At 40.1% G+C, this 24,542-nt stretch overlaps 3 protein-coding genes across 5 annotated transcripts; all 3 read right to left on the bottom strand.

Annotated features, from left to right (window-relative positions):
• Nucleotides 1-2,242: 2,242 nt before the first annotated feature.
• Nucleotides 2,243-6,556, bottom strand: LOC135164184 (uncharacterized). Its single transcript, XM_064124288.1, has 5 exons — nt 6,397-6,556; nt 4,120-4,349; nt 3,945-4,046; nt 3,661-3,855; nt 2,243-3,110 (listed from the first exon to the last, which is right to left on the bottom strand). The coding sequence occupies exons 2-5, from the start codon at nt 4,345-4,347 to the stop codon at nt 2,655-2,657; spliced, it is 981 nt and encodes a 326-aa protein (XP_063980358.1). The 5' UTR covers nt 4,348-4,349; nt 6,397-6,556; the 3' UTR covers nt 2,243-2,654.
• Nucleotides 6,557-9,498: 2,942 nt separating this feature from the next.
• LOC135164173 (host cell factor) lies at nt 9,499-19,324 on the bottom strand. 3 transcript variants are annotated; one of them, XM_064124262.1, is made up of 6 exons: nt 18,451-19,324; nt 17,894-18,097; nt 16,560-17,267; nt 16,270-16,421; nt 12,677-16,193; nt 9,499-12,493 (listed from the first exon to the last, which is right to left on the bottom strand). In XM_064124262.1, the coding sequence occupies exons 2-6, from the start codon at nt 18,051-18,053 to the stop codon at nt 12,372-12,374; spliced, it is 4,659 nt and encodes a 1,552-aa protein (XP_063980332.1). In that variant the 5' UTR covers nt 18,054-18,097; nt 18,451-19,324; the 3' UTR covers nt 9,499-12,371. The 3 variants fall into 3 exon arrangements, with proteins under 3 accessions (XP_063980332.1, XP_063980330.1, XP_063980333.1); XM_064124260.1 differs by having other exon boundaries at nt 17,894-19,324; XM_064124263.1 differs by having other exon boundaries at nt 16,276-16,421; nt 17,894-19,324.
• Nucleotides 19,325-19,731: 407 nt separating this feature from the next.
• LOC135164174 (coatomer subunit alpha) lies at nt 19,732-24,260 on the bottom strand. Its single transcript, XM_064124264.1, has 3 exons — nt 24,057-24,260; nt 22,426-23,650; nt 19,732-22,281 (listed from the first exon to the last, which is right to left on the bottom strand). Exons 1-3 carry the CDS (start codon nt 24,134-24,136, stop codon nt 19,936-19,938), a joined length of 3,651 nt encoding a protein of 1,216 aa, XP_063980334.1. The 5' UTR covers nt 24,137-24,260; the 3' UTR covers nt 19,732-19,935.
• Between the last annotated feature and the right edge of the window lie 282 nt (nt 24,261-24,542).

Below are 24,542 nucleotides of genomic sequence, written 5' to 3'. Positions count from 1 at the left end.
CACTGAATTATTTAGTCTTCCGTTTTGAGTGACGGCCCAGGAATCTTACCTTCACATCTCACATTCTTTAACTGGCTTTTCGTATATTCCCACTAATAATTTCATTAATTTTCTAGTTATCACATTAATTTTCATTTTCCAGAAAATTGAAATATAAAGAAACAAACGTAAGGCCTCAGAACGTGTGTGTTTCAGATGAGGAAAAACGATATGAATCGTATGTAAGATATATGTAAGGATATATGCTTGAACACGCGACTTCACTGTCGATGCCGAATGCAAAAAAAGAATATTATTATGATTAAAAATTTGAGAAAAACGAAAAAAAAATCTAAAAATGGTGAATGGGAATAAGAAAATATTTTACTTGAGTTTGAAAAAGTGCTTTTAACGATGAATGATTACTGCAGACTAATATGTGTAATAAATAATTTATAAATTGACTTAACAAATGAATTAACACAAGAGACGAGACGTTCTGCGTGTCCAGTTGTAATGAAAATAAACAGGGGGGGTGGGGGGATGGAAGGATGATAAAACATTTCTTAGTGCAGTAATAGCCGATGGGATTTAGTGACCTACGGTAGTTACTTGTAAAAAATAAGGATCGGCAACGACCCCATTGTTACTATTAATTATTAATTATTAAGATAGAATTAATGAATATTATTAATGAGGTAATTGAATATTATTATGAGGAAACTTGAGGATAGAATGCGAGATGCTAATGAGATTTAGTAAAATCGGTGGGGAACGCAGGTCGGCATTCTCGCACGTGTGATTTTAATGAAAGATGATAAAATGAATGAACATTTTATGATAATTCAATCGATGATTAATTAATATGGAGATACTAATGAAGTTGATTGAGAGTGACAAAAAATTAAAAAAAAAAATTAAAATAGATGTCCAAGAGGCTTAGCGTGAACCACGTAAATGGATCGCGATCACATTCATATTTTTATATAATATATCACGTGCGCCACCATTTTTAATTAATTATTATCAGAGCCTGGCCGGTGGGATCGATCGATCCTCCGTCCGTCGACCGGTGGATGTGTAAAAATGATTTTTAATGGAATTTCATGATAATGGATAACATCAGTCTCTAGCTGGAATTCAAGTAATTTTTATGGGCATGATGACGACAAAAAACAATTAGGAAACACACGATAAATTGAAATCGTTCAGGAGATTAAGAACGTGAAGCGTTCGCAGGGGTGGAGATAATTTTTGACAAAAAAATGTAAATTGAGAAAAAAAAATTCAAAACGTGCAAAATAATATAGTTGAGGTGCGTGTGCGAGAGTGCTCTTAATTTTAGGGTCTACATTTGTACAAGGGACTTATGAATTGCGTTATTAATCCTTGAGGATGATGTTCCCAATCAGTAAAGAGCGATTTTCGATCAACGGGAAGTGCACGTGGTTTCATAACTACGAAAATGGAAAAATTTGATTGACAAAAGGGGGATGACCGACGCAAAGCATCATAGAGTCGATGAGAATGAAAAAAACTTGTGAAAATTGCCTGAATACCTGATTTCCGTGAACACTTTTATCACTAATGTTCCCTGCTGAATAAATATGAGTTAATGTGATCAAAGAATCTCGATATGATTTTTAATTCTCGAAAATCCATCAATCTCTGAGAAATTTGCAATAATTGATAATCAATTTCCTCTTTTTTAAGCAATAGCCACATTGAAACGAAATAAACAAAGTGATTTCTGCACAATTGAAGGAAAATTTTGTTCTGGTTCAATGAGTGAATTATGAAGAGAATAAATAATAAATGCTGCCTTATATGTAAATACCGTAAATGTGCTCTCGCGCCAAACATTAACACGCACGGCTCCTTCTCGTCTCTTTTTGTACAAATATGAATTTAATAAACATTAATATCCATCAATCTAACAATTAAGAAGGATATTTGATGCTAACAGGGAGGATTGCTAACAATTACAATGAGTCGTAACATGCTAATTCATCCTTCGACTCGCTTTACCATTGCTTTGAGAATCCAACACACAATCGACACACATAAACAAAAACTTAACTGCGTTTCTAATTGTGTATAGGAGATGGAATCCCGTGATCATTGTGAAGATGAATGAAATTTAACAGAATAATATTGAGAGAGCAAAACATTTTTGAGAATGAAAGAGTATGAGATTTAAATGAATTAAACGTTTCCACGTGTTATCAATAAAAGAAAATGTAAATCCATGCAGAAGCTAGACTTGTTATTACTATTATGTCTTTATTAAACAAAAGAATAGCAGTAGTGGCGCGATTGAACGAGGTAATTTTATCAGACATTCATCGTTTACAGCTCCACATTTCCATAACTGAGACTCTTATCTCACTGGTTCCGTGGCCACCGATACTCATGTCTTGGTTAAAAAGTCAAGTCTTATAATTTTGGAAAATCCCACGTTTTTGATAAATTAAAACTGAAAATGCCATGGCACCTAAAATTCAGTGAGGATTCAAAAGATGTTCCAGTTATCTGGAAGTGCCATACGAAATTTTCAAAAATGTTGGAAATAAGGATCAAATTTATTACATACATATCAGTATATCACCCAAATGTCATCAGCAGTCTCTTAATACTCGTAAAATATGGGATTTTAAAATCTTTATTACAGAAACTTATTCGTAGTCTTCTTCAGGACGTATCGTGGGAAATCTCCGGAGTATCTGTTGCTGCTGCTGCTGTGGCCGTCTCTGTTGCAATGGAATATTTACCTCTTCGGGGCTACGGAATACTTGATTGGCGGATGGACGAAATTGTGGAAAACTGTGGGGAACAGGGCGCGATGCAGATGGTAAACTGTTGGCGGATGATGAGTGCTGGCTCAGATAGGGTTGCTGCTGGTGAAACGGCCGCTTCTGTGGATTTGGGGAGGGTTCGTATTCCTCCGATTCGCGCTCATCCGTAAATATGTCTCCGGGGAAATACCTCTCGCTGTACCTCAGCGTCACATTTGGTTTTGTCTCCGCTTCCTCCTGATTTAGAGGCTTGTACAAGTACTCGTTGACGAAGTGGTATTTTGAACTCTTTTTGCAGTTTATGTCGCCACTCGGAGGCATGCATATCAAGTGAACCTGAAATAGATTAAAGATCAATTTAACTCGTGGGCAATCAATTAGTTTCACCTGAAATTTCGCGTATGTTTCACGTCCGCAAAATTTCCTCAGCTCGTGCGATAGGTAACCCTCGTCTTCGCCTCAGGTCGGCAATTACTCGTACGTAAAAATTCCTTCTTACTCGTATGGAACTACCCTATTTCTTCACAATGTCCGCAAAGGGAGTTTAACGAACAGAAAGTGATGGTAAAACGACATTTTATGATCAATGTGATGACACAACCTACTACGCTCGTGAAAAAAGCCCCTGGAAGCCGCTTTTCCGCGCTTATTGGAATATATTATGATGTAAGCAGTTGTAAATGAAGTTGTTGACGGCTGTAAAGTTTACAGCTTGGGGCAGCGCCGAGGGTTGTAACGAATTACATAATTATTTATGGTACAATTGAAAAAAGGGTACTTTTCCCACGACTTCACTTTGTGATTCTTTGAATAATAGTTCTATGATCGTATAATTACAATTAATTCTAATTTTCCAATAATAAAATAATGTTCAGTCCGACGTTACCTGGTGGAAGGTGAAACCCTCTGGACATATCCACGAGTGTTTTGCGTTCTCATGGCAGTAATGAAACACTTCGCAATTAAGATCCTCATCTGCATAGTACCCAGTTTGTTTCTCGATGCAATCGAATTTACTCTGTGGCAAGAGGAGGCTCAAACGATCAGGCTCCTCTTTTTCTTCCTCAAGTGGTTCCTCCTGCTATGAAAATAATTTCCTCATGCATCAGAAAATAACTATTGAACGGGGCAATTCCCCTTATGTATCTCCTTTGAATAATTAATAAATACCGGTCCATTTTTGTCGTACGGCCCGTTCCGCGACGGTCCACCCCGCAGACCTGATATAATCCTGATAGTTCCATCCGACGAGGATGTGGGTTTGCGGTACAGCTGACAAATGAGAGCGAATTAGGGTAATAATCTAATTGGAAATTATATAAATAACTTTCTCTTTGGTATTTACCGGTTGTTGAGATTGCCGGTAAATTGGTGGCGGTACTGGTGTAGGCGTCACCGCATTATCCTCGTAGCTGTCATCTCTGTAACCACTGCTGGCGGCTCCAAGGCCGGGGGTATATAGGGGTCCCAGATTACTCGATTTTCCCAAAAAAGAAGAACCACGGGATTCGACATTGTAGGAACTCTGGGTAGCCGCGGTTGTTACCCAAAGGAGTAAAAATACACGATACATTTCTGAAATGAGAGGCGTTGAATAAATTATAGACTTTCACAGGCTATTATTCATTCTTCTTCTCCACCGTCGAAATACGTGTTTGCACATGGCAAGGCTATTCCGGCTATTCCGAAAATATTCAAAGCACTTAACAAACAGTGAGAAATGAAAGGAGTTTGAAATCGAATTTCTTCCATGGGAAAGTGTGCCTGGCATATAGAGCCGATGCTTTTTGTTTTTTTTCCCCATTATTTTGCGTGACGGGATTTCATGCTTACGGGAGAATAAATCATTTGCCGTGTTTACACGTGATTTTTTAAAAAATTTGCGCGCTATGGGGAATTAGTTTACGTGCTCGGAGAAATTGAGAAGAAATTTCGCTGGGAAATTCTAGTGACCTGTTCCATTTTTGTTAATTATCTTTTTATATATAAAGATAATTGCTTGCTCGATTGAGAGTTGCTAACGATACGCCTTAACATAATATTCCTCTATAGAAATTCCGGGCGTGTTTCAGCTCTATTGTTCGTTTTCTTTGTAAAAAATCCAAACTGGAAAGGATAAAAATACTGAGCCGAAGAATTTCCTTATAAACAATCTCTTCGGAGCGATTGAACATTTTCAATTTACAAAACTTACAGAGACCCGATTTCCTCCAGATCCGGGTAATATCAGAGTTTATAGAAGTTGATAAAAAATTACGAAGAAAATTATGGCGGTAGTTTTGCTGCTGATTTTCAACTACTGTTCCTCTATCCACTCGTCAATTCCATAAATGATTGAAGATAATCGCTTGCTGAGAGTATCAGTAACAATACGCCTCGAATCGTTGAATTATAAATTAATGCATACAAGTTACATCTAGATTGTGAGCAAATACTTTCACTCACTAGTGAGAGCAGTGGAGGTGCACAAAAAGATAAAACAAGTAGATCAGACCCACGCCCAGTCGGCCGATATAATGAATAAAGTTTCGTACAGAACAATTCGAACAAGTTACATTCCAAGCCGGATTCACGGTTGATCGCGCGGACCCCGTAAGAACAACAAATTGCCCGACAGATTCTTTGATTTTATTTCTTGCGACGAATTCCTAATGACTTTCATTTTTTTTCACATCTCCTCGATCCTCTCAAGCCCCTGGAATCAACGGACCCGTGATTTTCAGATGGAATACCAAGACTATCAGACGATATGTCACACCCCAAAGCTATACATCAGATCGCCTGAAGAAAGGCGTTATGCAACCGCATATGAAAGGATAAATTGCAGCGGTTCAACTGGATTGGAAACTGTAACAACCGGTCTGTCCATTTATGCTGTTTTTCTTTTTTAAGTGTCTCTTACTTTTTATCCTCCCGGCATTCGCACTTGCAAGAATTTTATACCGCCACCGATTGGCCAAGACTCAGAAATTTTATGTACTTTCATGATATTACATTTTTTAATATTACATCAGAAAAATTGGGTGTTACCCCTGCACTACCCACGTGCGATACAATCCACATTCCGCGTCTTATTCAATCATTTTGATGACCGCCTAAAGACTAATTATAATCTGGGGAATTTTCTTTTGTGCTTTCCCTCTTTTTCAACATTTATTCTCGATGAAAGGAATACTCTAATTTTTTACAATTGCCTGATTTAAACTAGTTGATATTATTGATACGATTCCAGTTGCATCCCAAATTGCAATTGTCTCGCTCCGTCTCATTTTCATTTTAGGGAATACTAATTTTTCTATCAAAAGTAATATTTGAGATAAAATAAAAATAAGTGAGATCAATCATCGAACAGAGTTGAAGAGAACTATTTACCCGGAAAGTACATATACTAGTTTATTACTCCGCTACAAATATAGCAGTTGAATAGGCTGTCATCAGGAAGTGAAATTACGATATGCTGTTTCTATGGAAAGAAATCAATGCAAAATTCGCTCACAGTGTTCGATATGTCTGATCGAAATGCTTGTAAACAACTCTAATAGTCTCGGATTAAAAAACAAGAACTTTTGGAATCTTATAAACTATTTCATGGGTATTTTATGAATAATTGATTTATGCTTACCTGGCTATAACAATACGTCAGTTTGGAAATGAAAAACAATTCACGAGGGGATCGAAAACAGATATTCCTATGAGTACGCGAGATTTTTCTGGCCGCGGCGCAACGACTGGCTCTTATATAGCGCCTGTGGGTACCGTACGGAAAGTTTCCTCCACCAGTTTTCGAACTCTATCATTCTCACTTTCAGCTGGTGAGCTCAGTAGGATAATACCGATAGGAAAAGTTAAACTATTTGACAATCTGGTTCAATAAACCGGCTCTATCGTGTTAACTTGGTGAACCAAAATTTCCATCTTTTCATAACTTTCTTCCTGTTAGACTTCATTTGCGAGGCGCTTAGACAGAAAAAGCTATCGCGTGCGCAAAAATTATACTGGATTTAGGCAGGATTTTTTTTCTCGCTATTTTCATTCTTCCGGACATTAAGAATTTTCAATGGAAGTTCCTCGGGTCATTTTCTTTTGCTGGAGTGAAGGAAACTTGGAAAAAGTATGTCGAGAATGGAGAAAAAAATCTCATAAAAATATCGTAAAATTGTAGAAACTTTAATAACGGTTGATTTATGCGAAATTTCCGAACATAATGTTACAGAAAAATTAGTTATTTTCTGGAATATTTAATGTAAATGCTTTTTTACTTCAATCAATGATAATGACAATTATCCAGAGCTCGGGAAATATCACTTTGAATTGCTATTAATTCAGTAATTATTTTTTTTGGACTGGATAACTCAATACCGAATCTCTACCTCTGGGGCCACCATCACCACCCGTGTGAAACAGGGCATTGAGTAGCATGATCCAGTCGTCTCAAGAAAGTTTGATCCGATTTCATGAATTTTGTCAAATTAGCGTTAATTAGTGCGTTAAATTCGATTGCCCCGAATAAACATCGAGAAGCATAAGAATGACTTCATTATTCCCATTAATTCCGCAATCAATGCGGTAGAAGTCACGGGTGAAGAGGGGTCTAAAGGTCCTTGGGTATGTCTAGCTGAAAGGTATCACAGAAGTACCGACATCGTGCGTATAACGAGCTGCTGCAAGTACAACAAATGAGAAAGTACGGAGGTGAACTGTTCCTGACCCAATCATCCAGGAATTAAATGAATTTCCCCCGGGGATCATTTGGATATCATGACGTCTCAAAATAGATGATTGACAATCAGATCGGCACGATTTGATCGTTAAACAGCGAATTTCGAATCATGACTTTTATGCACTCACACTTCTGCATTAGCTGATTCATTAGAGAAAACAGTCAGTTAATTAATCACATATAAAATTTCTGCGGGCAATTGATTGTACGATGGAGACATGAAAATTCAATTGTGCATATACTGTTATTAGACGCGTCGGCAATACTTTCACCTTGGAATCTATCGAAATGATATTCCATTTTCAGTAACAAGTGAAAGGTTTACATGAAATCAACCTCTGAAGTATCACTCTGTCCTTTTCCTTCTATTGTCACGGTCAAGATGCATTGGTGTATTTAGTTTAATGCTGAGGTGCACTGAGTCCTCCTCCTCAATTACAATGTCACGATGACTGTGATTATGGGAAGTTTCCGTAGAGTCACGATCAACTCTACGGGTGGAAAATATCGGAAACAAGTTTTGCTTTTATCGAAAAAAACGGGGTTCGATGATTATCTACTCTCGGACAGTTTATATGGGAGGGAAAAATATTTATCTGATCCGAACGACTAATCTTATGGAGCTACAAGAAAATTAATAGTAACATTTAGCAATCGGAATCCGCTGCCATATCCTATTGGAATTTTTTTTTATTTTTATTAATTTTTGAAGATTCAAAAACTGTCACTGAAGCTGAAAAATTATCGATGAGATTACAAAATAATTTATTGCGTGCCAACTTATGTATTGTAGGAGGATATATTGAGAATAACAATGAAATTGGCGGAAGAATAATTACGCACTGAAAAATTGTGACATTTATTTTAATCTTTATTATATAATATAATATATATATTTATCTATATTTATAAGTGTTATCCAACACTTTTTCATAGAAGAAAATTCGTAATCATTTTTCGCATTAGTTTTCCATGGATTTTTATAATTTTTCCGTGAACGAACGAGTGAAAAAGTGAACCCGCTTTCACATGGATTTCGTCCAAAGTGGAGGAACCTCGAATTATTTCATATTGAAATCGTCAATTTCCCTCCATTTTTTCGTTCTACAAGGTATTGTTTAAACGAATACAGGCATTGAATTCGTTTCCATCGTACATGCGACATAAGAACTAGAAAATTCACCTTAACTAGTTCGAGAACGCAAAAAAAAATAGAGGAACAGAAATAATATGTTTTTCTTCGCCCCAGTGGATATATTCGAGTATCGAATCACTGCTGCAATTTCCACCGAAAATAAAATCTATCAGAAATTCAATATCCATAGGAAAGGTTATTACACGAGCACTCATTCTCTCCAAGCAATCGCATTCTGCCGTTTCCATGTTTTATTTTTAGTTTTGCACTCATGCTCAATCACCCCTTCATTGACTCCATTAACATTAACTTATTTATTTTTGCGGTACGAATATTTTAAATCTTAATTACTGGATACTTCACAGATTTACAATTGTATTCATTGTCATTTTCCCCGGAAATTTGTCTCGCCATTGTGTCTCAATTTATGACTGAAAAATTACTGGTTCGTCGTGATTTTCCTCCACGCTTAGCCGACATTTTTACTGCAGCTTCAGACGAAAAAAGAAAAGTCAGAAGCCGACAGTTTCAGACAATCGTATTTCTTCACTCGATGCATTCACACGCTATGTACAATATTCCACGCCTTCAATTAGACCCTAGGCTCCGCTGTTTTCTGAAAATTTTCGCTGAGTTCAAGTCTCCAAACCATTTTCACAAAAACTTACTGCAATATCAATTATAATCACACCAATATCAATAGACTTTCATTTTCTTTTTTTGTTACGCTCATTTGTTGTTCACTCAATCTAGAAAAAAGACTAGAAAATGTGGAAAGTACATACGTAATGATTTCAGAATTAATTGCATTCGAGATTAGCGATGAAAAAAATTAATGGATTTTGGATTTTTCATCAACAAGTGACATATGACCAATTTTTACAATATTTTATTCTCAGTTTATTGCAATTGGTAATTTATGAAGAACAATCTGTCCATCTGATATTCGATTACAATATTTGGAGACAGAAAGAATAAAACTGAAAGCACTGCAGTGGAATTTTAGGATTAGGCGTCTGTCGAATTGAATCTTATTTTATAAAATTAAAAAAAAGTCATATTCCCATTGATGAACATTTCTCGAGTCGCAAATCAATTGGAAATTCAACTGAGATGAGTGCAAAATATTTACGATTTGTTGTACTAAGTTGCGGCATTTCAGAGGTCTTCTGATGGGAATTATATGCATTCGTTTTAATTTTTCTGTTGAAATTTTTTCAATGTTCGTAATATTAATTTTTTCAACGCGTAGTCTTATTATTGCGAGACTCTTGATTCGCCTTTTTCATCTTCAATCTCTCGATTATACCCTCAATCAATTCTCAACTCTTCTACCTTGATATCTCAATGAAAATAAGTAAACTAATTTTTGAAAATCCATCTAAACATATTGACGCATCTTATATGATGTAAAAATCAGTCTAAATTGATACTCAATATTCATGTTCAATTGACAATTCAAGTATGTTATAAAATAAGCAGCTTTTTCTTCGGAAAGAAGCCACAATTTTTTTAAAAGTTAAGCTACAATTGTTTTTCGATTTGGTCTCATTATCGTCGAAAGAAAATACCAAAATCGTTCACCCTCACATACCTTTATACTTTGTTTCACCGCTTCATAAATTCATCTTCAATACCTCAATTAAAATTCTCAGTGGGATCAGATCCCGAAGGAAGAAAATACGGTACTAATATATGAACATATACATATGCTTTTATTACTGCCACAAGATTCGTAAATGAGAAATCATAACAAATATCAAAAACCGTACGAATTTGAATGTGTTTAGAAAAATTATACTTTTCATCTATATGCTAGGCACTTTGATTTCACATAAGAGTACATATTCCGATCTACAGCTTAGCTTACGGCCGTTTCTATCCAATATCGAATGACCAGCTACGATTACCCTAAGTATCGACTACCTCTTATTTCCTAGATGATTAGTGAGGCAAATGTACGTGTGATGTGGTGCACAGGTTAAATGAGAAAAATAACAGACAAATGATGTATGAAAAGAAACTAATGCTGAACAGCATTGATTGTTGAATTTCATTATTATCCTGCCTTACCTACCAATATTTTCACGTGTCTTGTTGCATATACTTGAATGATATATTCTCAAAAGTGTTTGTGCTCGTGAATGCATCGGAAATTATGCTGTTGAATAATCTATTGGAAGAATGTGAAGTCATTGATCATCCGCTCATTTCGATATTAACAATTCATTTATTATGCTCATTCATAAAAAATCATCAGTATTATTATTTTTATTATTATTATCATCATATTTTTTTACTTTACTAAGTACTATTAGAATCATTATGGTAATTAAAACAATGGAATATAAAAACTTAATTCGATTCAATTTAAATATAAGTCGCGTTGATGTTCTTATTATTTGTATTTCTCTCCCCGAAACACGACTCTATCTGTAATTCTAATTTATTTGAATTTGTTCAATCAATTTGCATATCTGCATGTGTGAAATAAATTTCATTGAAGAAGTGTCTTGTCTGAAAAATTCTGTTAAAATCATATTAGATTGGTTGTGGTTTTTCGTGTTAATTCTATGCACAAAAAATATAAACATCTTGATTTTTCTAAGCAATTTAGGCTTGATTTTAACTAGATATTTTTTTTTTCATTTTTCACCTTTATTTTCGAAAATTAAAAATTTTATCGTTATCTAAAAAATACGATGAAATGACATACTCTTCAGTAAAATAAATGTAAATAAAAACAATCGAAATATTCAACAGAATTTCTCAAAAAAAGTAATAGGATTTTTTTTTTATTAAAATGTATTCACACACGTATGCGAGTTTAAAAGAAAAATAATATGAATACGCGGTTTTCGGACGCTAGTGGATTTACATTTCTCTCCAATGGCAGTAACAAAAGTAGATCATTCTGTAAGAAGAAACAGCACCAATGTCTGGCTGAAAAGACATGCCATTCAACTACAATTATATTACGTAACTAACAAAATCATACCAAACGATAACTCTAGCTCGCTCCGCATCGCTCCATCAGCACTCATCCCCCTTCGAGTAATGATGTTCTTTATCTGAGAACGTAAAGAGAGACAGTGGACACGAGTCAAAATCACCTGCTTGTTCTCAAGATGATCAAGATATGTATTGAAGATGCTCCGTGGAAAATAATGAAATGCTGCAAACATCGGTCCACTTTCTTATGCCTTGTAATTTATTAATATCGTTTCATTAGTTTCAATTTGAAGTATATTCCCTTTTTTTTCAAATAATTATTGCCATTTATACATGAATACTCGTATCAAAGAAAGTGACAATGGATAAAACAATACGGCATTTGCGCCATTTCCAAAATGCGAACACTTGGTGTACCTCAAAATAATTCTCTTTTCCTTTCTTCCTGTAAGAACAGTGCGTTTCAAAGAGATTGGATATATGGATAAATATAATCTGTTTTTTTTTCACAGTGGAGGTCACATACCGAGATTTGTAGCAAATGGTCACATTTTAAATTCCCACACATACACACACCTCATTTCTTGTACCAACTGACCAATGAACATGTTTTTTTTTTACTTTATAATGATAATAATGATAATAATAATAATAAAAATTGAAGATCGACAAGACGTGCGTATCAGCCAGAATAAAAGAATCGAACAGAAAAGAACGAGGTAAATTGATGAAATATTCTTTTTTTTTGGGCATTCAGGTGATAACCTGGAGCAATGATTATGATGCTGATTCACGAAAAATGATCACCCCCTGGCTCTGGTTTCACTTTCTTCAATGGTGAGTTTGCTTGGGAACGAGCATCCGTTACTTGTCTCTTCACTTGTGGATTACTTTTCACTACTGTTGTTGGATCTGAAAGTAATAATAATGATTAATATCAAGTAAATAATTCAATTTTTCCGCGATGAATATGAAAAATCATTAAAAAATCATAAAGAGATAATTTAAAAGACAACAAACTGAGTTTTATCATTGTCAGTAAATGTTCGAGCTTCATAAATTCCTATTAAAAAATAAATAGATAGTGATAATTACCCTGCAGCCACCTGACTTGCGTAGCTGGTCCATAACCTTTATCGTTTCTCGCAGCTATTCTGAATATAATAGCAGGCTTTGTCGTGACATCCATATGCGCTGCGCTCAGTGAGCTGTTTGGAACAGAACACGAGTTGGTGGCACCGCAGTAGACACGAATAAAGGCCAATTGCGTTGGTGTTGTTGCTACAGTCGTTGCTTCACTAGTATTATTTGAAACAGCACTGGCACTTCTAACCGCAAGATAAACCGAGTACTCGAGAATTGGACCAAGATTGCTTGGTGGTGGTTCCCAGGATAACTGAGCACCTTCCGCTGATTTTGAAATTTTTATAGCACTTGGTGCCCCAGGAAAACCTGGCAGACAAGTTTTGAATGCTGATACTTCACTCCAGGGGCTATGACCACAACTGTTTACCGCAGCAACACGGAACTTGTAAGCAGTTCCCGACTCGAGAGCTAGTCTACTTCTTCCCTTGAATATATCTGGAAGAGGTTGCAGCATATCTAGAGAATCTGTATCACCAGCGAGATAATAATGCTGTACTGTGAATGTTGTTGCTTTAGTCACAGCTACGTCGTACCAATCACTGTCTAATTTTTTCTCCTCCTCAGTAGTTTTTGCCTTGACAGGCTGTTCAGCAGATCCAAGAGCTGCTGAGGCAAGAGTCGAGAGTGCAGTAGCATCATCGCTCTCCCTCGACTCCTTCTGTGTTTCATTTTTACTCTCAGCAGACTCTACTTTCTCCGCTTTTATTTCGTACTTTATCGCCTTATGAACATCTACTTTCTCAGAATCTAATTGTGAGTCCGTCAGCTCATTAGTCGTGTCTCCCTGCTCATCAGTTGATATGCCAGATTCTTGTTCTCGATCCATCGCCTCCTCTGCTGATTCAACTTTAATCGGTTTCTCCTGAGGTGGCGGAGATGGTTCTGATGTTATTGAGTCATCAAGCGCCAGTTTCATCGATGACTCATCAGCACTTGGCTCTGGTTCATTGATGTCTTCGGAGAGTTTGTCCATTTCCATCTGATGACCCGAACTTTCATTCTCGTCTTTGTTCGACTCCTTTTCCTCATTCTTGATTGATTCATCGATTACTTGTGGAGCTTCTGAATTGTCCGCGATGTCGGAGACATCATGCTCATCATCTACTTTCAATTTTTCATCGAAACTTTCTTCCTCGATTGAAGTATCAATTGCCTCAGGTTGTGGCGGTTCAGACTTCAGTGGCTCCTCAATAGCATCTCCCTCAGCAGTGATCGACATATCAGTCTCAGCAGGAATATCCGGTTCAACCTCCTCCTTTGGTACTTCATCAGGAGCATCCGTTTCTTTCTCGGCTTCGTCCATTTTCGTTGACTGCTCATCATCATTAATTGCTAATTCCTTTTTCTCCTGCTCTTCCTCGCTAGCTTCAATCTTTTTCTCGGTAGTTTCTTCGACCAACGGAGTCTCCTCAATTATAGCGGGTTCAATAGCATCAGATATATCTTGATTTTCTTCGTTCGTTAATTCGCTAGTAATGGCAGATTGTTGTGGGACATCTTTTTCACTCTCTGGGAGATCCTCATCATCAGAGAGCATGTCCCCTGGACCATCCACTTGTGGTATGATAAAGTTACCGTCACTATCGACTTGCATAGCCTCACCAGCAGCCAATTGTGACACAATATTCGTCGTAGTTTGTTCATTCCCATTGCAACTGTCCTCAGTTTTGCCTTCAGCATCAGCATCGTCAGTCACCATGAAATTAAGCTCAGGTGATTCTTGAACAGGATCCATGAGTCCTGCTTCAGCAGCTAGAGCAGCCAGAGCTGCATCTGTTGTGGCTGGTCCATCGGACGTCGATGTTAGAGATGCTGAGGGCTGTTTCTGGGGTACAAATAGCATTTTGCTGGTATCAATAGAATCTGATCCTGATGTACTAGTCATTGTGACGATTGAACTGCTTGTTGGCATTAAAGTCACGGTTTTTCCAAGACCCCCAGCCATCTGAAGAGTCAGTGGCTTCCCATCCTGAGTCTTTTGCATCTGTGGAACCGTCACAATCTGACTTTTAGATGGATTGAAAAGAGCCTGTTGACTTCCCTTAGTTGCTATTGTCACAGTTTTGGGGATTCCTCCATGTCCTGGCACTGTTATTGTTATTGGTTTACCACTCACCCCACCTCCCATTGCCCCAGACGACACAACAATCATCTTCACTCCCTGCTGATTGGTCACGTGATTAGCTGCTGATATTGGAAGAACATTAACTGACGTAGTTATTGGTCCTCCCTGTCCTGCCTGGGACGTAGTAACCGCCTGAACTGCTCTCAATCCCGATCCAGTTGTCACCACAATAATTTGATTTGTTCTGCCAACTAGACCCCCATTACCCCCAGGTTTTGTTATCATGATTGTTTGCTTTCCAGCAATTCCTTGTCCCTTGCTCATTGTCACTAAATTCGATGTCTTCATGGTCGTCAGTATTTTCGAACCAGCGACGGTATTGGGATTTACTAGTCGAAGGATTGTTGGCCCTTGGTTCAAGGGTTTACCACCAGCCGTTTGAACTGTTTTTCCTGGTATTAAACTCACTTTCGGTACAGCCATCATACCCGGGCCTGTTTTCAGCACATGAACAATTTGTGGCTGACCACTTATGTTCTGACCGGGTTTTTGAAGGATTATCTGTTTACTTTGTTGGGGAGATGATGCTCGGAGAACAGTGGCACCTGGGGTGGCGAAGCGTATCTGCTGGCCTGGTTGGACAGCCTTCATACGGACGGTGTTTGCGGTTGCCTGGGGAACAATGGTGCCACTTGGTACATTGTTCATCGTGAGTTTCGGGGTTGCAGCAGCTGCTGCTGCCAATGCAGCTATTCCTGACATGGCGGTTGATTGACCGGTTTTATTCGTAGGCAAAGGTTGAGTGGCTGCTGCCAGTTGTTCTGTTACTGGAGCAACTGATGCAGCCGAAGTGATCAGTGGGGAGCGTATCCTGATGACATTCCCAGTGGCGCTTCGAGGGGTCATTGGACTCGGTGGTTTGACCACTGTTGATATTGCTCTTTGGCCCGGATTTTGGACAGAGGTTATACGCATGGGACTCTGTGGAAGAGTTGGACGCACAACTGATGAAGTGACACTTATTGGCGGAATGCCTATACCCACTGGAGTTGAAACAGCTATCGCTGGAGGGGCGATTGGGGCTGCTGGTTGTGCTACTGGCACTGGTACTGGGACTGGTGGCAGTTGTTTTATTAGAGTCGTTGGAGTTACCAGGGGCACTGCTGGCATCGGTGGAGTAGCAGCTGGTGGCGCAGGGGTGGAGTTTGGTGGTGCCACTGTTGGGAATGATCCTGTTGCTGGTGGCATGTCGTACTTCTGAATTTGGAGGACGTAATATTGGGCCGATGGGGTTGAGGTCCAACTGACTTCCAGAGAATTCGTCGAGGCACGCACCAATTGAACCCTCGAGGGCGCAGGGGGTTTATTCACTTCTAGGTACCAGAGGTCCTTACAGCAGACCTGGAGACAATATTCGGCGGGGGGTTAATTGGATTAGCGAGGAGAAAGAATGAGAAACCTCGAAAAATAAACTAACCCTAACCTGGTTGTTCCATGCTTTACGATAACCATCGCGGCCAGACCACACGTACAGTCTACTGTGGATGCCTACTGCACAGTGCCCTGCACGCGCTCGAGGTACATTTTCCTCCAGAGAGTCTACCTGTAGTTGCTCCCATGTTAATGTTTCTATAATTGTAAAATTAAAATTCCAATTTATTATTTCTATGTTTTTGAGGAAATTTTAAATACAGATAAATTTTTTGTGATACAAAAGTAATTTTAAGGGAAGCAATGGATGGAAGGGAAGTAATGAATAGAATTTACCCAAATTTAAACAAGCAAGGGTGCTCGTGCATTTCCATTCCTTCTCATGTGTCGCAACTTTGACATCATCAACGACAAGTGGTACCCATCCGCCAAAAACATACATCCGATGGTTGATGAGGGTGGCTGTGTGCAGAGAACGTGGTAGAGGAGTTGGCCCGTGTATCACGGGTTTATTCCATGTCATAGAGTCGACGTCCAAAAACCACAAATCCCCCAAACGACAGCCACTCATGCCACCGTAAATAACCAGACATGATTTGCCAGTAGTACGATCAGTGTAAGCCACTCCTGTGTGGGACTCCCGAGGAGGTGGGGCCGGTCCATGTGTTTGTGGTACTTCCCAACTGGTCTGTCCGTTGGGAAGTAGTTCCAGAGTATAAAGATCATTCAGATATCGTGGAATATTGTTTTTGGGATCATCACTGTCATTGGCTAAACCTCCGAAGAGGAAGACTTTGTTTCCAATCAATGTGAAGCTGTGTCCTAGCCTTGGGCAAGGAGGCTGTCCATTTTTCGGTGGTTTTGGCTTCAGCCTTTTCCACTCCCACCTACTGGCCTGGAGTTCATACAATTCATTTGAGTATTTTCCGTACTCTACCATTCCACCGAATACGAGAATCCTCGTGCCATCTACTACGAAACCATAGGCTGCACATCCTGGAGGAATGTCGCCTTTCGTCGAGGGCACAAACCATTGATTGGTCGCTGGAAAATATAACAATGAAAAACATAAAATCAGGGGCTGTACAAATCGTTCCGTAATTATTACCCAACAATAAACAAAAAAGTAATCAAGCCGAACAGCTAAATAAAATGTACAAGAATTAGTGTTTGAACATCTTCCCTTTGGATAATTCCAAGCTTGCTCATCGAATTTCAACCACGAAAAAATTCGCGGGCAGCCAAGACCGTAATCGCGCCTGCGAGGCCAGGGACATAAAGTCGTCAACAGCGACAGCGCCACAAACTCCGGAATCAGATAAGCCCATTACCATGAAAACGTGAAGCAGTAATGGCCGCTCCCGCGCATACAAACGGAAAAAATGTCAAAAATTCAAACCCGTCACGGTCGCGCCTGAAAAAGCCCCAATTTCCCGATCGAAATTTCTTCAAGACCCCGAAAATTGTCCCCAAATCATGATAAATCTGGAATCCCCAGCTCCAAGGCAAAGCCTTGAAAAAAAAAATGAGAGAAATGCTCCGGCCGGTGAGGGTCATGTCACTGCGTGCCGCCATGTTGGATCGCGGGAAACAGCGCGCATTGGGTAGTTGATAGGACGCAACAACAGGGCACCTTAAACTACTCAAACATGTTATAGAATAAAAGTCACCTGTATTGTAAACATGAAGTTCATCAACTATTCCCTCGTTACCACCTCCAAAGACAACCATAAGATCTTTGATGGCAACAGCCCGATGTCCATGTCTGGGCCGGGGTTGAGGTCCAGTTGGATTTGTGATTCGTTTCCACTTTAACATGGGTGCCGCCATGATGACCGTCGATCACATCATTTTTTCATGTCCACCGTATTACCCTACGAGCAGATTGCCCCAAACAGCGAATATATTGACTTCTCTAAATATGAAAGTACTTTATCCACTTGCAAATATCTTGCCTCTGTTATTTATTTCTTAAAAATCCACACTCATCCTATATGCACCTATCTATTTATACGTGTGGGTATATATGTATATCTCAATCTATCTATCTTGCAAGTATATATTTATTCTACGGCTGCGTCACAATCTGAGGGACCCACGAATCTAGTTTTTTATAATTCAATGGCTGGACGATAAACACTTGTTATGAGATTCTCAGTAAAAAAACCTTCGCCAAGTATTGTCACTTTATACACACGAACTTGAAGTATACCATCTAGATAGTCACCCTTTATAAGTCGGTCTAACCTCCCGGCGTTTCGAGTTAGCTGGCGATATTCACTCAGGGCTTCCTGTTACTCGGTTGAAAATAACGTTTCATCCAAATACCGATTCCTCGGACAATTAAACTGTCAAAATAATTACACTCTGTACTAACATCACTTTTTCTAATGAGCTTTTGTTTTAATCGCCTGTGGTATTATTTTTCGGAGCGTGAAAAGTCCGCGCGCGAGTTTCCTACGTTCAACGCAACCATTAAACCATCAAGGCGGCTGTCCCCTAACCACAATATTGTTTCCACTTTTTCCGCTACACGGGTGCTGATGCTACTGAGCGATGTAGATTTGCTATAGTATCGTCACACCTCTGATGCAATAGAAATGTTGACAATCGTCGCCAGCAATGCAGTGCGTCCTTCGTCGGTTGGTACAATTGATATTCCGTGATGTTTTATATTTTCTTCCTTCAACCTTTGCACGATCTATTGTCATTGACCGGACACTGTTGTTGTACTTCGCTTATACTAGGTGAGAAGGACCTCGGGGACGAGCCGCAACCTGTTCTCGCTGATTTTTCAGTTAATTAATTGACATAGGCTGTTGTACTCCGTCGCGGGGGGGATCCCGGAGGTTGACGAATGAAACCGACGGAGGGGAATAAACTCATATTTACAGGTTATGGCCGGGCGAATGACAACCGAGTCAATTTACGGCTGAGTGGTTTTAGGAGAAAATTAGGTTGAATTCTTTCTCTAGATGATGAACACTGTTTACTGGTTTTTACGGAGACGATTAAGGAGAACTAAATGGAACACTGATTCAGATAGATTCATGAACAGTATGCCGAGTATTGGCGCGCGTCTGTTGATTACTATGAAGTTGGCAATAACAGTTTCCCAACCTTGCGCACGAATAACGAAGCTGACGGCAACAGACTTGTTATTGGTGGAAACACGGGAGAGTGATGACGTTTTTTAAGTCTATAGTAAGCGAGTGCAGCGATTGAATTCAGCACGATAATAACATTTAGACAATTCCACGTATTCCGTGGTAATGCCGTACCGACAAGCAGGTTCGCCATCGAGTTCATGCCTTATCGTTACAAAATTTCGCGGCTAAAGTCGTTCCATATGCATCAGCAATCTCCCCTATAATCTCTGGCAACACTTCATGGGAACTACACATAGGGGATTTTGGTTTACTGTGATTGGTTAGTGTTGGTTTGAAATTTCTAACGAGGCAAGGATTGTGGTTTTTAAGAAAAAGTTAAGCGAAATAATTGCTCTCTATTTATACAGCATCCTTGCACTTTATTAACTCATGGCTCAACTATTTTATTAAATCAATTGCTTTTGCAATGAGAAAAACACTGAAGATATTAATCTTCGAATGGAATATTCGAAATGCGATACAAAATAATGGAAATATTACAATAAATTCACAATACTTTCCTCGAGCTTCTGCCCCAATAAAAATATTCATAACTCAAAGATTCATCGAAATTGGAGTGGGCTTATTCTCAGTCCAATGCATTCCTTCCCGATCTGTGCTACATCGCAAACCCTACAAAGCGTGTCTTTGAATTGTGGTTGATAGCTGGCCCCACAGAGCGGACACTTGATCTCGGGTTTTCCTCGATAAATCGGTGAATAAGTGGCAGCGCAAAGGGAGAACGGGTTGTGCTCATCATAAAGCAATTGATGTTCATCAACAGGATTTTTGTCACAAGCCTGTAGAATTTTCCTGACCTGCTGTGCAACTTCCGCTCGAGGGCCCAACTCCAGTAGTCTCCTGGCGAATGACCCAGCTGTCTTATAATTTTTCAACTTGAAGAACATGTTGACAGCAGTCCTGAGCGTGAGGATTTGATGAACAGGTTGGAGATTGCAGTGAGTAAAGTACGCAGCCATTTCGCAGACCCTCTTCTGCTCAGCCAACGTCGCCTTGGGTGCGTTCTTCCTCTCAGACTCCATTTTTAGACCCAGAATATACTCCCTGCAAACGTGAATCAGTTGTTGTGCCTCAGCGATGTCCTGTCTCGTCTCCACTACCAGCAAAGGTACACTGAGGAGAATAGCTTGCAGCTTTTCGATAGCCTCAGCGAATTTTCCCCCTGTCGTCAATTGGTAGCAGACTTGAAGCCTCTGAACGAGTTCAGTTAAGTGGAGACCGACGGCTGGAAGGCCATGCTTGACAGTAGTATCCTTCCAATTCCTCTGGGGATAAGCGTAGAGCGAGGGAATGCTTGGGAGTGATGCGTAGCTCGTCCTGGATCGAGCGAAGGTATTCAAGAAGTGCGTCTGGTACAGCTCGAACTCTGTGACTCCCACCTGATCATGCAGGAGTCTGTAGGCGGTTTCGAAAGATCCAGCAACAATGTGATCAACTGGCAGCTGTGAGTTATTCACCCAGTGCTGAGTCACAGGAATTCCCTTAGTCGGTGCTGCAAAGTATCCATCCTCGGCTGAAGCAACAGTTGTCTCCAGCTCCGGGGGGAGGTCGACGTCTTCAACCTCCCAGCCTGCATTCTCCTCTCCATCCCCTCCTGCATCACCAACCACAGCAGCCTCATCATCGTCCATCCCCAGTTCCTCGTCGTTGCCCCATCCCTCGACAGCTACTGTGTCGTCCTCTGTATCGATAGCAGCCAGAGCTGCAGCCACTTGGCTCTTCCCCCTGGACATCATCGCCCCCTCGAAGAAGCCCTTCGAAACCGTGAGCAGAGGCCAGTTGTTTTCAGCTTGCTGCACAGGTACTGGTGGCCTGAGGTAGACCGCTCCACGCTCCAAGTCACTCATTTCTTCAATCAGCTCGGTTTCGAGCTCGTCTTCCTCTGTCGAGATTCCGTGCAGTTTTTTTGTGACAGCCGCTAGGGAACTTTGCCCACAGTCCTTCAGAATTTTGGCTCTCTCGTAAATGTCACCCAGCAGAAGATTTCCCTGATACTGCCCTGAATAGTCCTTCCTGATCTCAGCAATTTTAGTCATCTTCTTGAGCTTGTCCAGATTTCCAGTGATCAAATAGAGGAAGGCGAGTTTCTCGAAGTTCTTGGTTCGCTGGTAACACATTTCTACGACCTGGTGGTTCCCCTGGAGCAAGGCTGCTTGGGCGAGACTCTCCCAGCAGGTTTTCTGGTCGAGGGTCTTTGCAGCCTCAAGAGCTACCTCAATATTACCACATTCCAGGGCCAATCCAAATCGTGTTTTCTCGTCTTTCACGAAGTGCAGAGCAACTTCGGGGTAGCCTTTCTGTTGGAGGTACGCTATGATCGATTGTCCTACTAGGTTGGCAGTCCTCACCATGTGGAGGACCTCTTCGTACTTACGGTTGATCAGAGCCAGTTTGAACTTGTACTCTGTGGGATCGATTCTCAGGATTCTAGGTCTGCACTCTCGGTCGAGGCAATACACCTGATTACCCTTGACTCTTGTTATGTAAATCGGAAGGTCTAGGGTCCTGATGATCCCGTGGTCCCCTGTGGTTATGGCGTACTTGATATGGTTGCTTGTTGTGTAGATGAAGACTCCGGAGTCATCCCAAGCCCCTGATTTTACCCTCGTGTTTTCGGATATCGAGCAGAGAGATTCTAGCTTACGGTTGCAGATGGTCACTGTGTGCTTTGCGAGGAGTGCCACGTGAGACATGTCGTTGGACCACACGACGTACCGACATTTCGAGATTTTTACCTCAGATAGCTGACGTTTCTGCTGGACGTCGAAGAGGATCACCTGGTCAGCGTCACGGAGCAAGAGCATTCCAGTTCCGGCGTAAAATATTTCATCGCAGTTGGGAACCTGAACTTTCTTTGTCACTTCGTTTTTCAGGTTTTTAATGAGCAGCTAAAAGATAAATGGGGAAGTCAATCATGTTTAATGATGGTAAACGTACAAAAGATAAGAGATTTTTGAAGAGAAACAGTCATGTAGATTTTCTTAAGGAATATTTAAGAATGGAAAACATTTTTAATCTATAAGCCCACTTACCGAATATCCTCTATCCAGAACAGCGAATCGATTGCGTGCCACCCAAATCGCAGTAACTCCTGAAGCTCTCTTGGTTTCAGGATCACTGTTAGAGTCCCCATCCTTAGGAATAACATACAAATCATATGTACTATTCTCAATATTAGAGGCCGACCTCGTTGTAATCAAGACAGCATTCTCAGCTTGATTATAAGACATGCTGTAGGCTGCGGTTTTGCCTCCTCCCCTGATTTGCATGACCGAGGTATCCTTGGACGTACTGAAATCCAATTTCCTCAGGAATCTCTCCTTGACGTAGTACAAGAGATTGCCATGGACAGCATAAGCAGGGCGTTCCCTCTCTAGTTTAAAGATGATCATACCTGAGTCATGCCCAGCAGCAAAAAGATTCAGTGTGGGATGGGCTGCAAGTACCCAAAATCTCTCGTGCTCCCTTCTGAACGTCTGGAGGCAGCCCCTCTTCGCCATGTCCCAAACTCTGATGCTTTTATCCTCAGAGTTGGAGATCATGAGGTCCTGGCGTGGGTGGAAGAGGACGCAGGAGACGTTGTTGTAGTGGCCTCTGCATGTGTCGACCTCCCAAGCCTTCAGATCGTTCATTCTCCACATTTTAATCTGTCGATCATCAGCACCAGAGACAATCAGGGGCAATGTTGGGTTGAAACAGGCCCAGTTGACCCCTCGATCATGTCCCTCAAGTACATGTTTCACGACTGCATCAGCTTGACCGAATAAATCAGTCGTTCCAGGATTCTTCAAGTGATCCTCGAGGCCTCCAGGCCCTGGGGCCACGTTCTTCTTCCTCAACCCTGAGATGTCCCAGACTCTCACAGTCTGATCCAGAGAGGCAGACACAATCATGTCTTCTGATGGATGAAACTGTGCACACATGACGTAGTGATTGTGACCAGTCAGGACACAGATGCAGGCGCGACTCTGCCAGTTCCAGATTCGGATGGTCTGGTCGTCTGAGGCACTCAGAATCCAGGGGTACTCGTGGTGGAAGAATGTCGTTCTGATGTAATCGAGATGACCCAGGAGAGTGAAGATGCAGCGACGTTGTTTGTAGTTCCAGACTTTGATCTTGTAGTCATCACCTCCGGAGACGAAGAGTGGCTGCTGATTGTGGAAACAAATACCCCGAACGGGACCATCGTGCTCGTCGAATTTCTCCAGCAGTGTGCACATGCGATAGTCCCATAGCTGGATGACTCCATTGTGCAAACTGGTGGAGATTAAATTTGTATTGGAGATATTTTTTTATATGGGGAGGGACTATCAGTCACCGGTCTATTGATTTTTTTACAGAATATTTAATTAATTAAGAATGGGTGATTGACACCCATTGTTGAATATACATCCTAGTGCTATGTGAATATCAATACATTCTCCATGAAATCATATTGTTATTCCTCTACTTCTGTCATGATTACTCTCCATGTCAAACGTGTTCCATTAATGGGTTGTAATGCAATAAAATTAAAAGACAGAGCAATGTAAAGATGACTGAATAAATATATTTTGCAAAAGCCCAATCACAAATACTAGAATATCATCAACAAGCAAATTACATGATTTACGATCAGGAGTTCACATTACAATATAATTACTGCCATCATCAAGTTAAATACCTCGCTAGAATCCACGGTCGTTTGGGATGAAACGACAACCCCTTCACTCGTGCGGACTTGGTTTCAAACTTTGTTAACATTTCCGCTAATTGTTATTCCATACACTGTTATAATTAATAAAAATCTGTGACAATCTGAGGAGTTTGAGTAAACACTTAGTGGATGATCATCCCTAGACACGTCACTTGCTCTGGCCGGCGTTTCTAAATTCTTATGAGGGGACACTCAATGAGCAACCGGAAGAAAATTCCCCAGGTCGCTCTGCCATCTGCTGTGATATTTGATAAGCTCGAAACATAGATTTTAAAGCATATTTACGAAAAATGATTTTTATTATTATGGATGATACATGGATTAATAAATTCCATTTTGAATAATTACATCAACTTTTCATTTTATTGATAAATGAACCGTTTAAGCTTACAGTATTTTTTTTAATACAACAATAGGAAAAATAAATAAAAGTCTCATTAAAATTTCTATAAA

This window comes from Diachasmimorpha longicaudata, chromosome 7, assembly GCF_034640455.1.
Source record: "Diachasmimorpha longicaudata isolate KC_UGA_2023 chromosome 7, iyDiaLong2, whole genome shotgun sequence".
Lineage (NCBI taxonomy): Eukaryota > Metazoa > Arthropoda > Insecta > Hymenoptera > Braconidae > Diachasmimorpha > Diachasmimorpha longicaudata.
The sequence above is the reverse complement of the archived record's forward strand: the minus strand, read 5'-3'. Positions and strand labels throughout refer to the sequence as shown.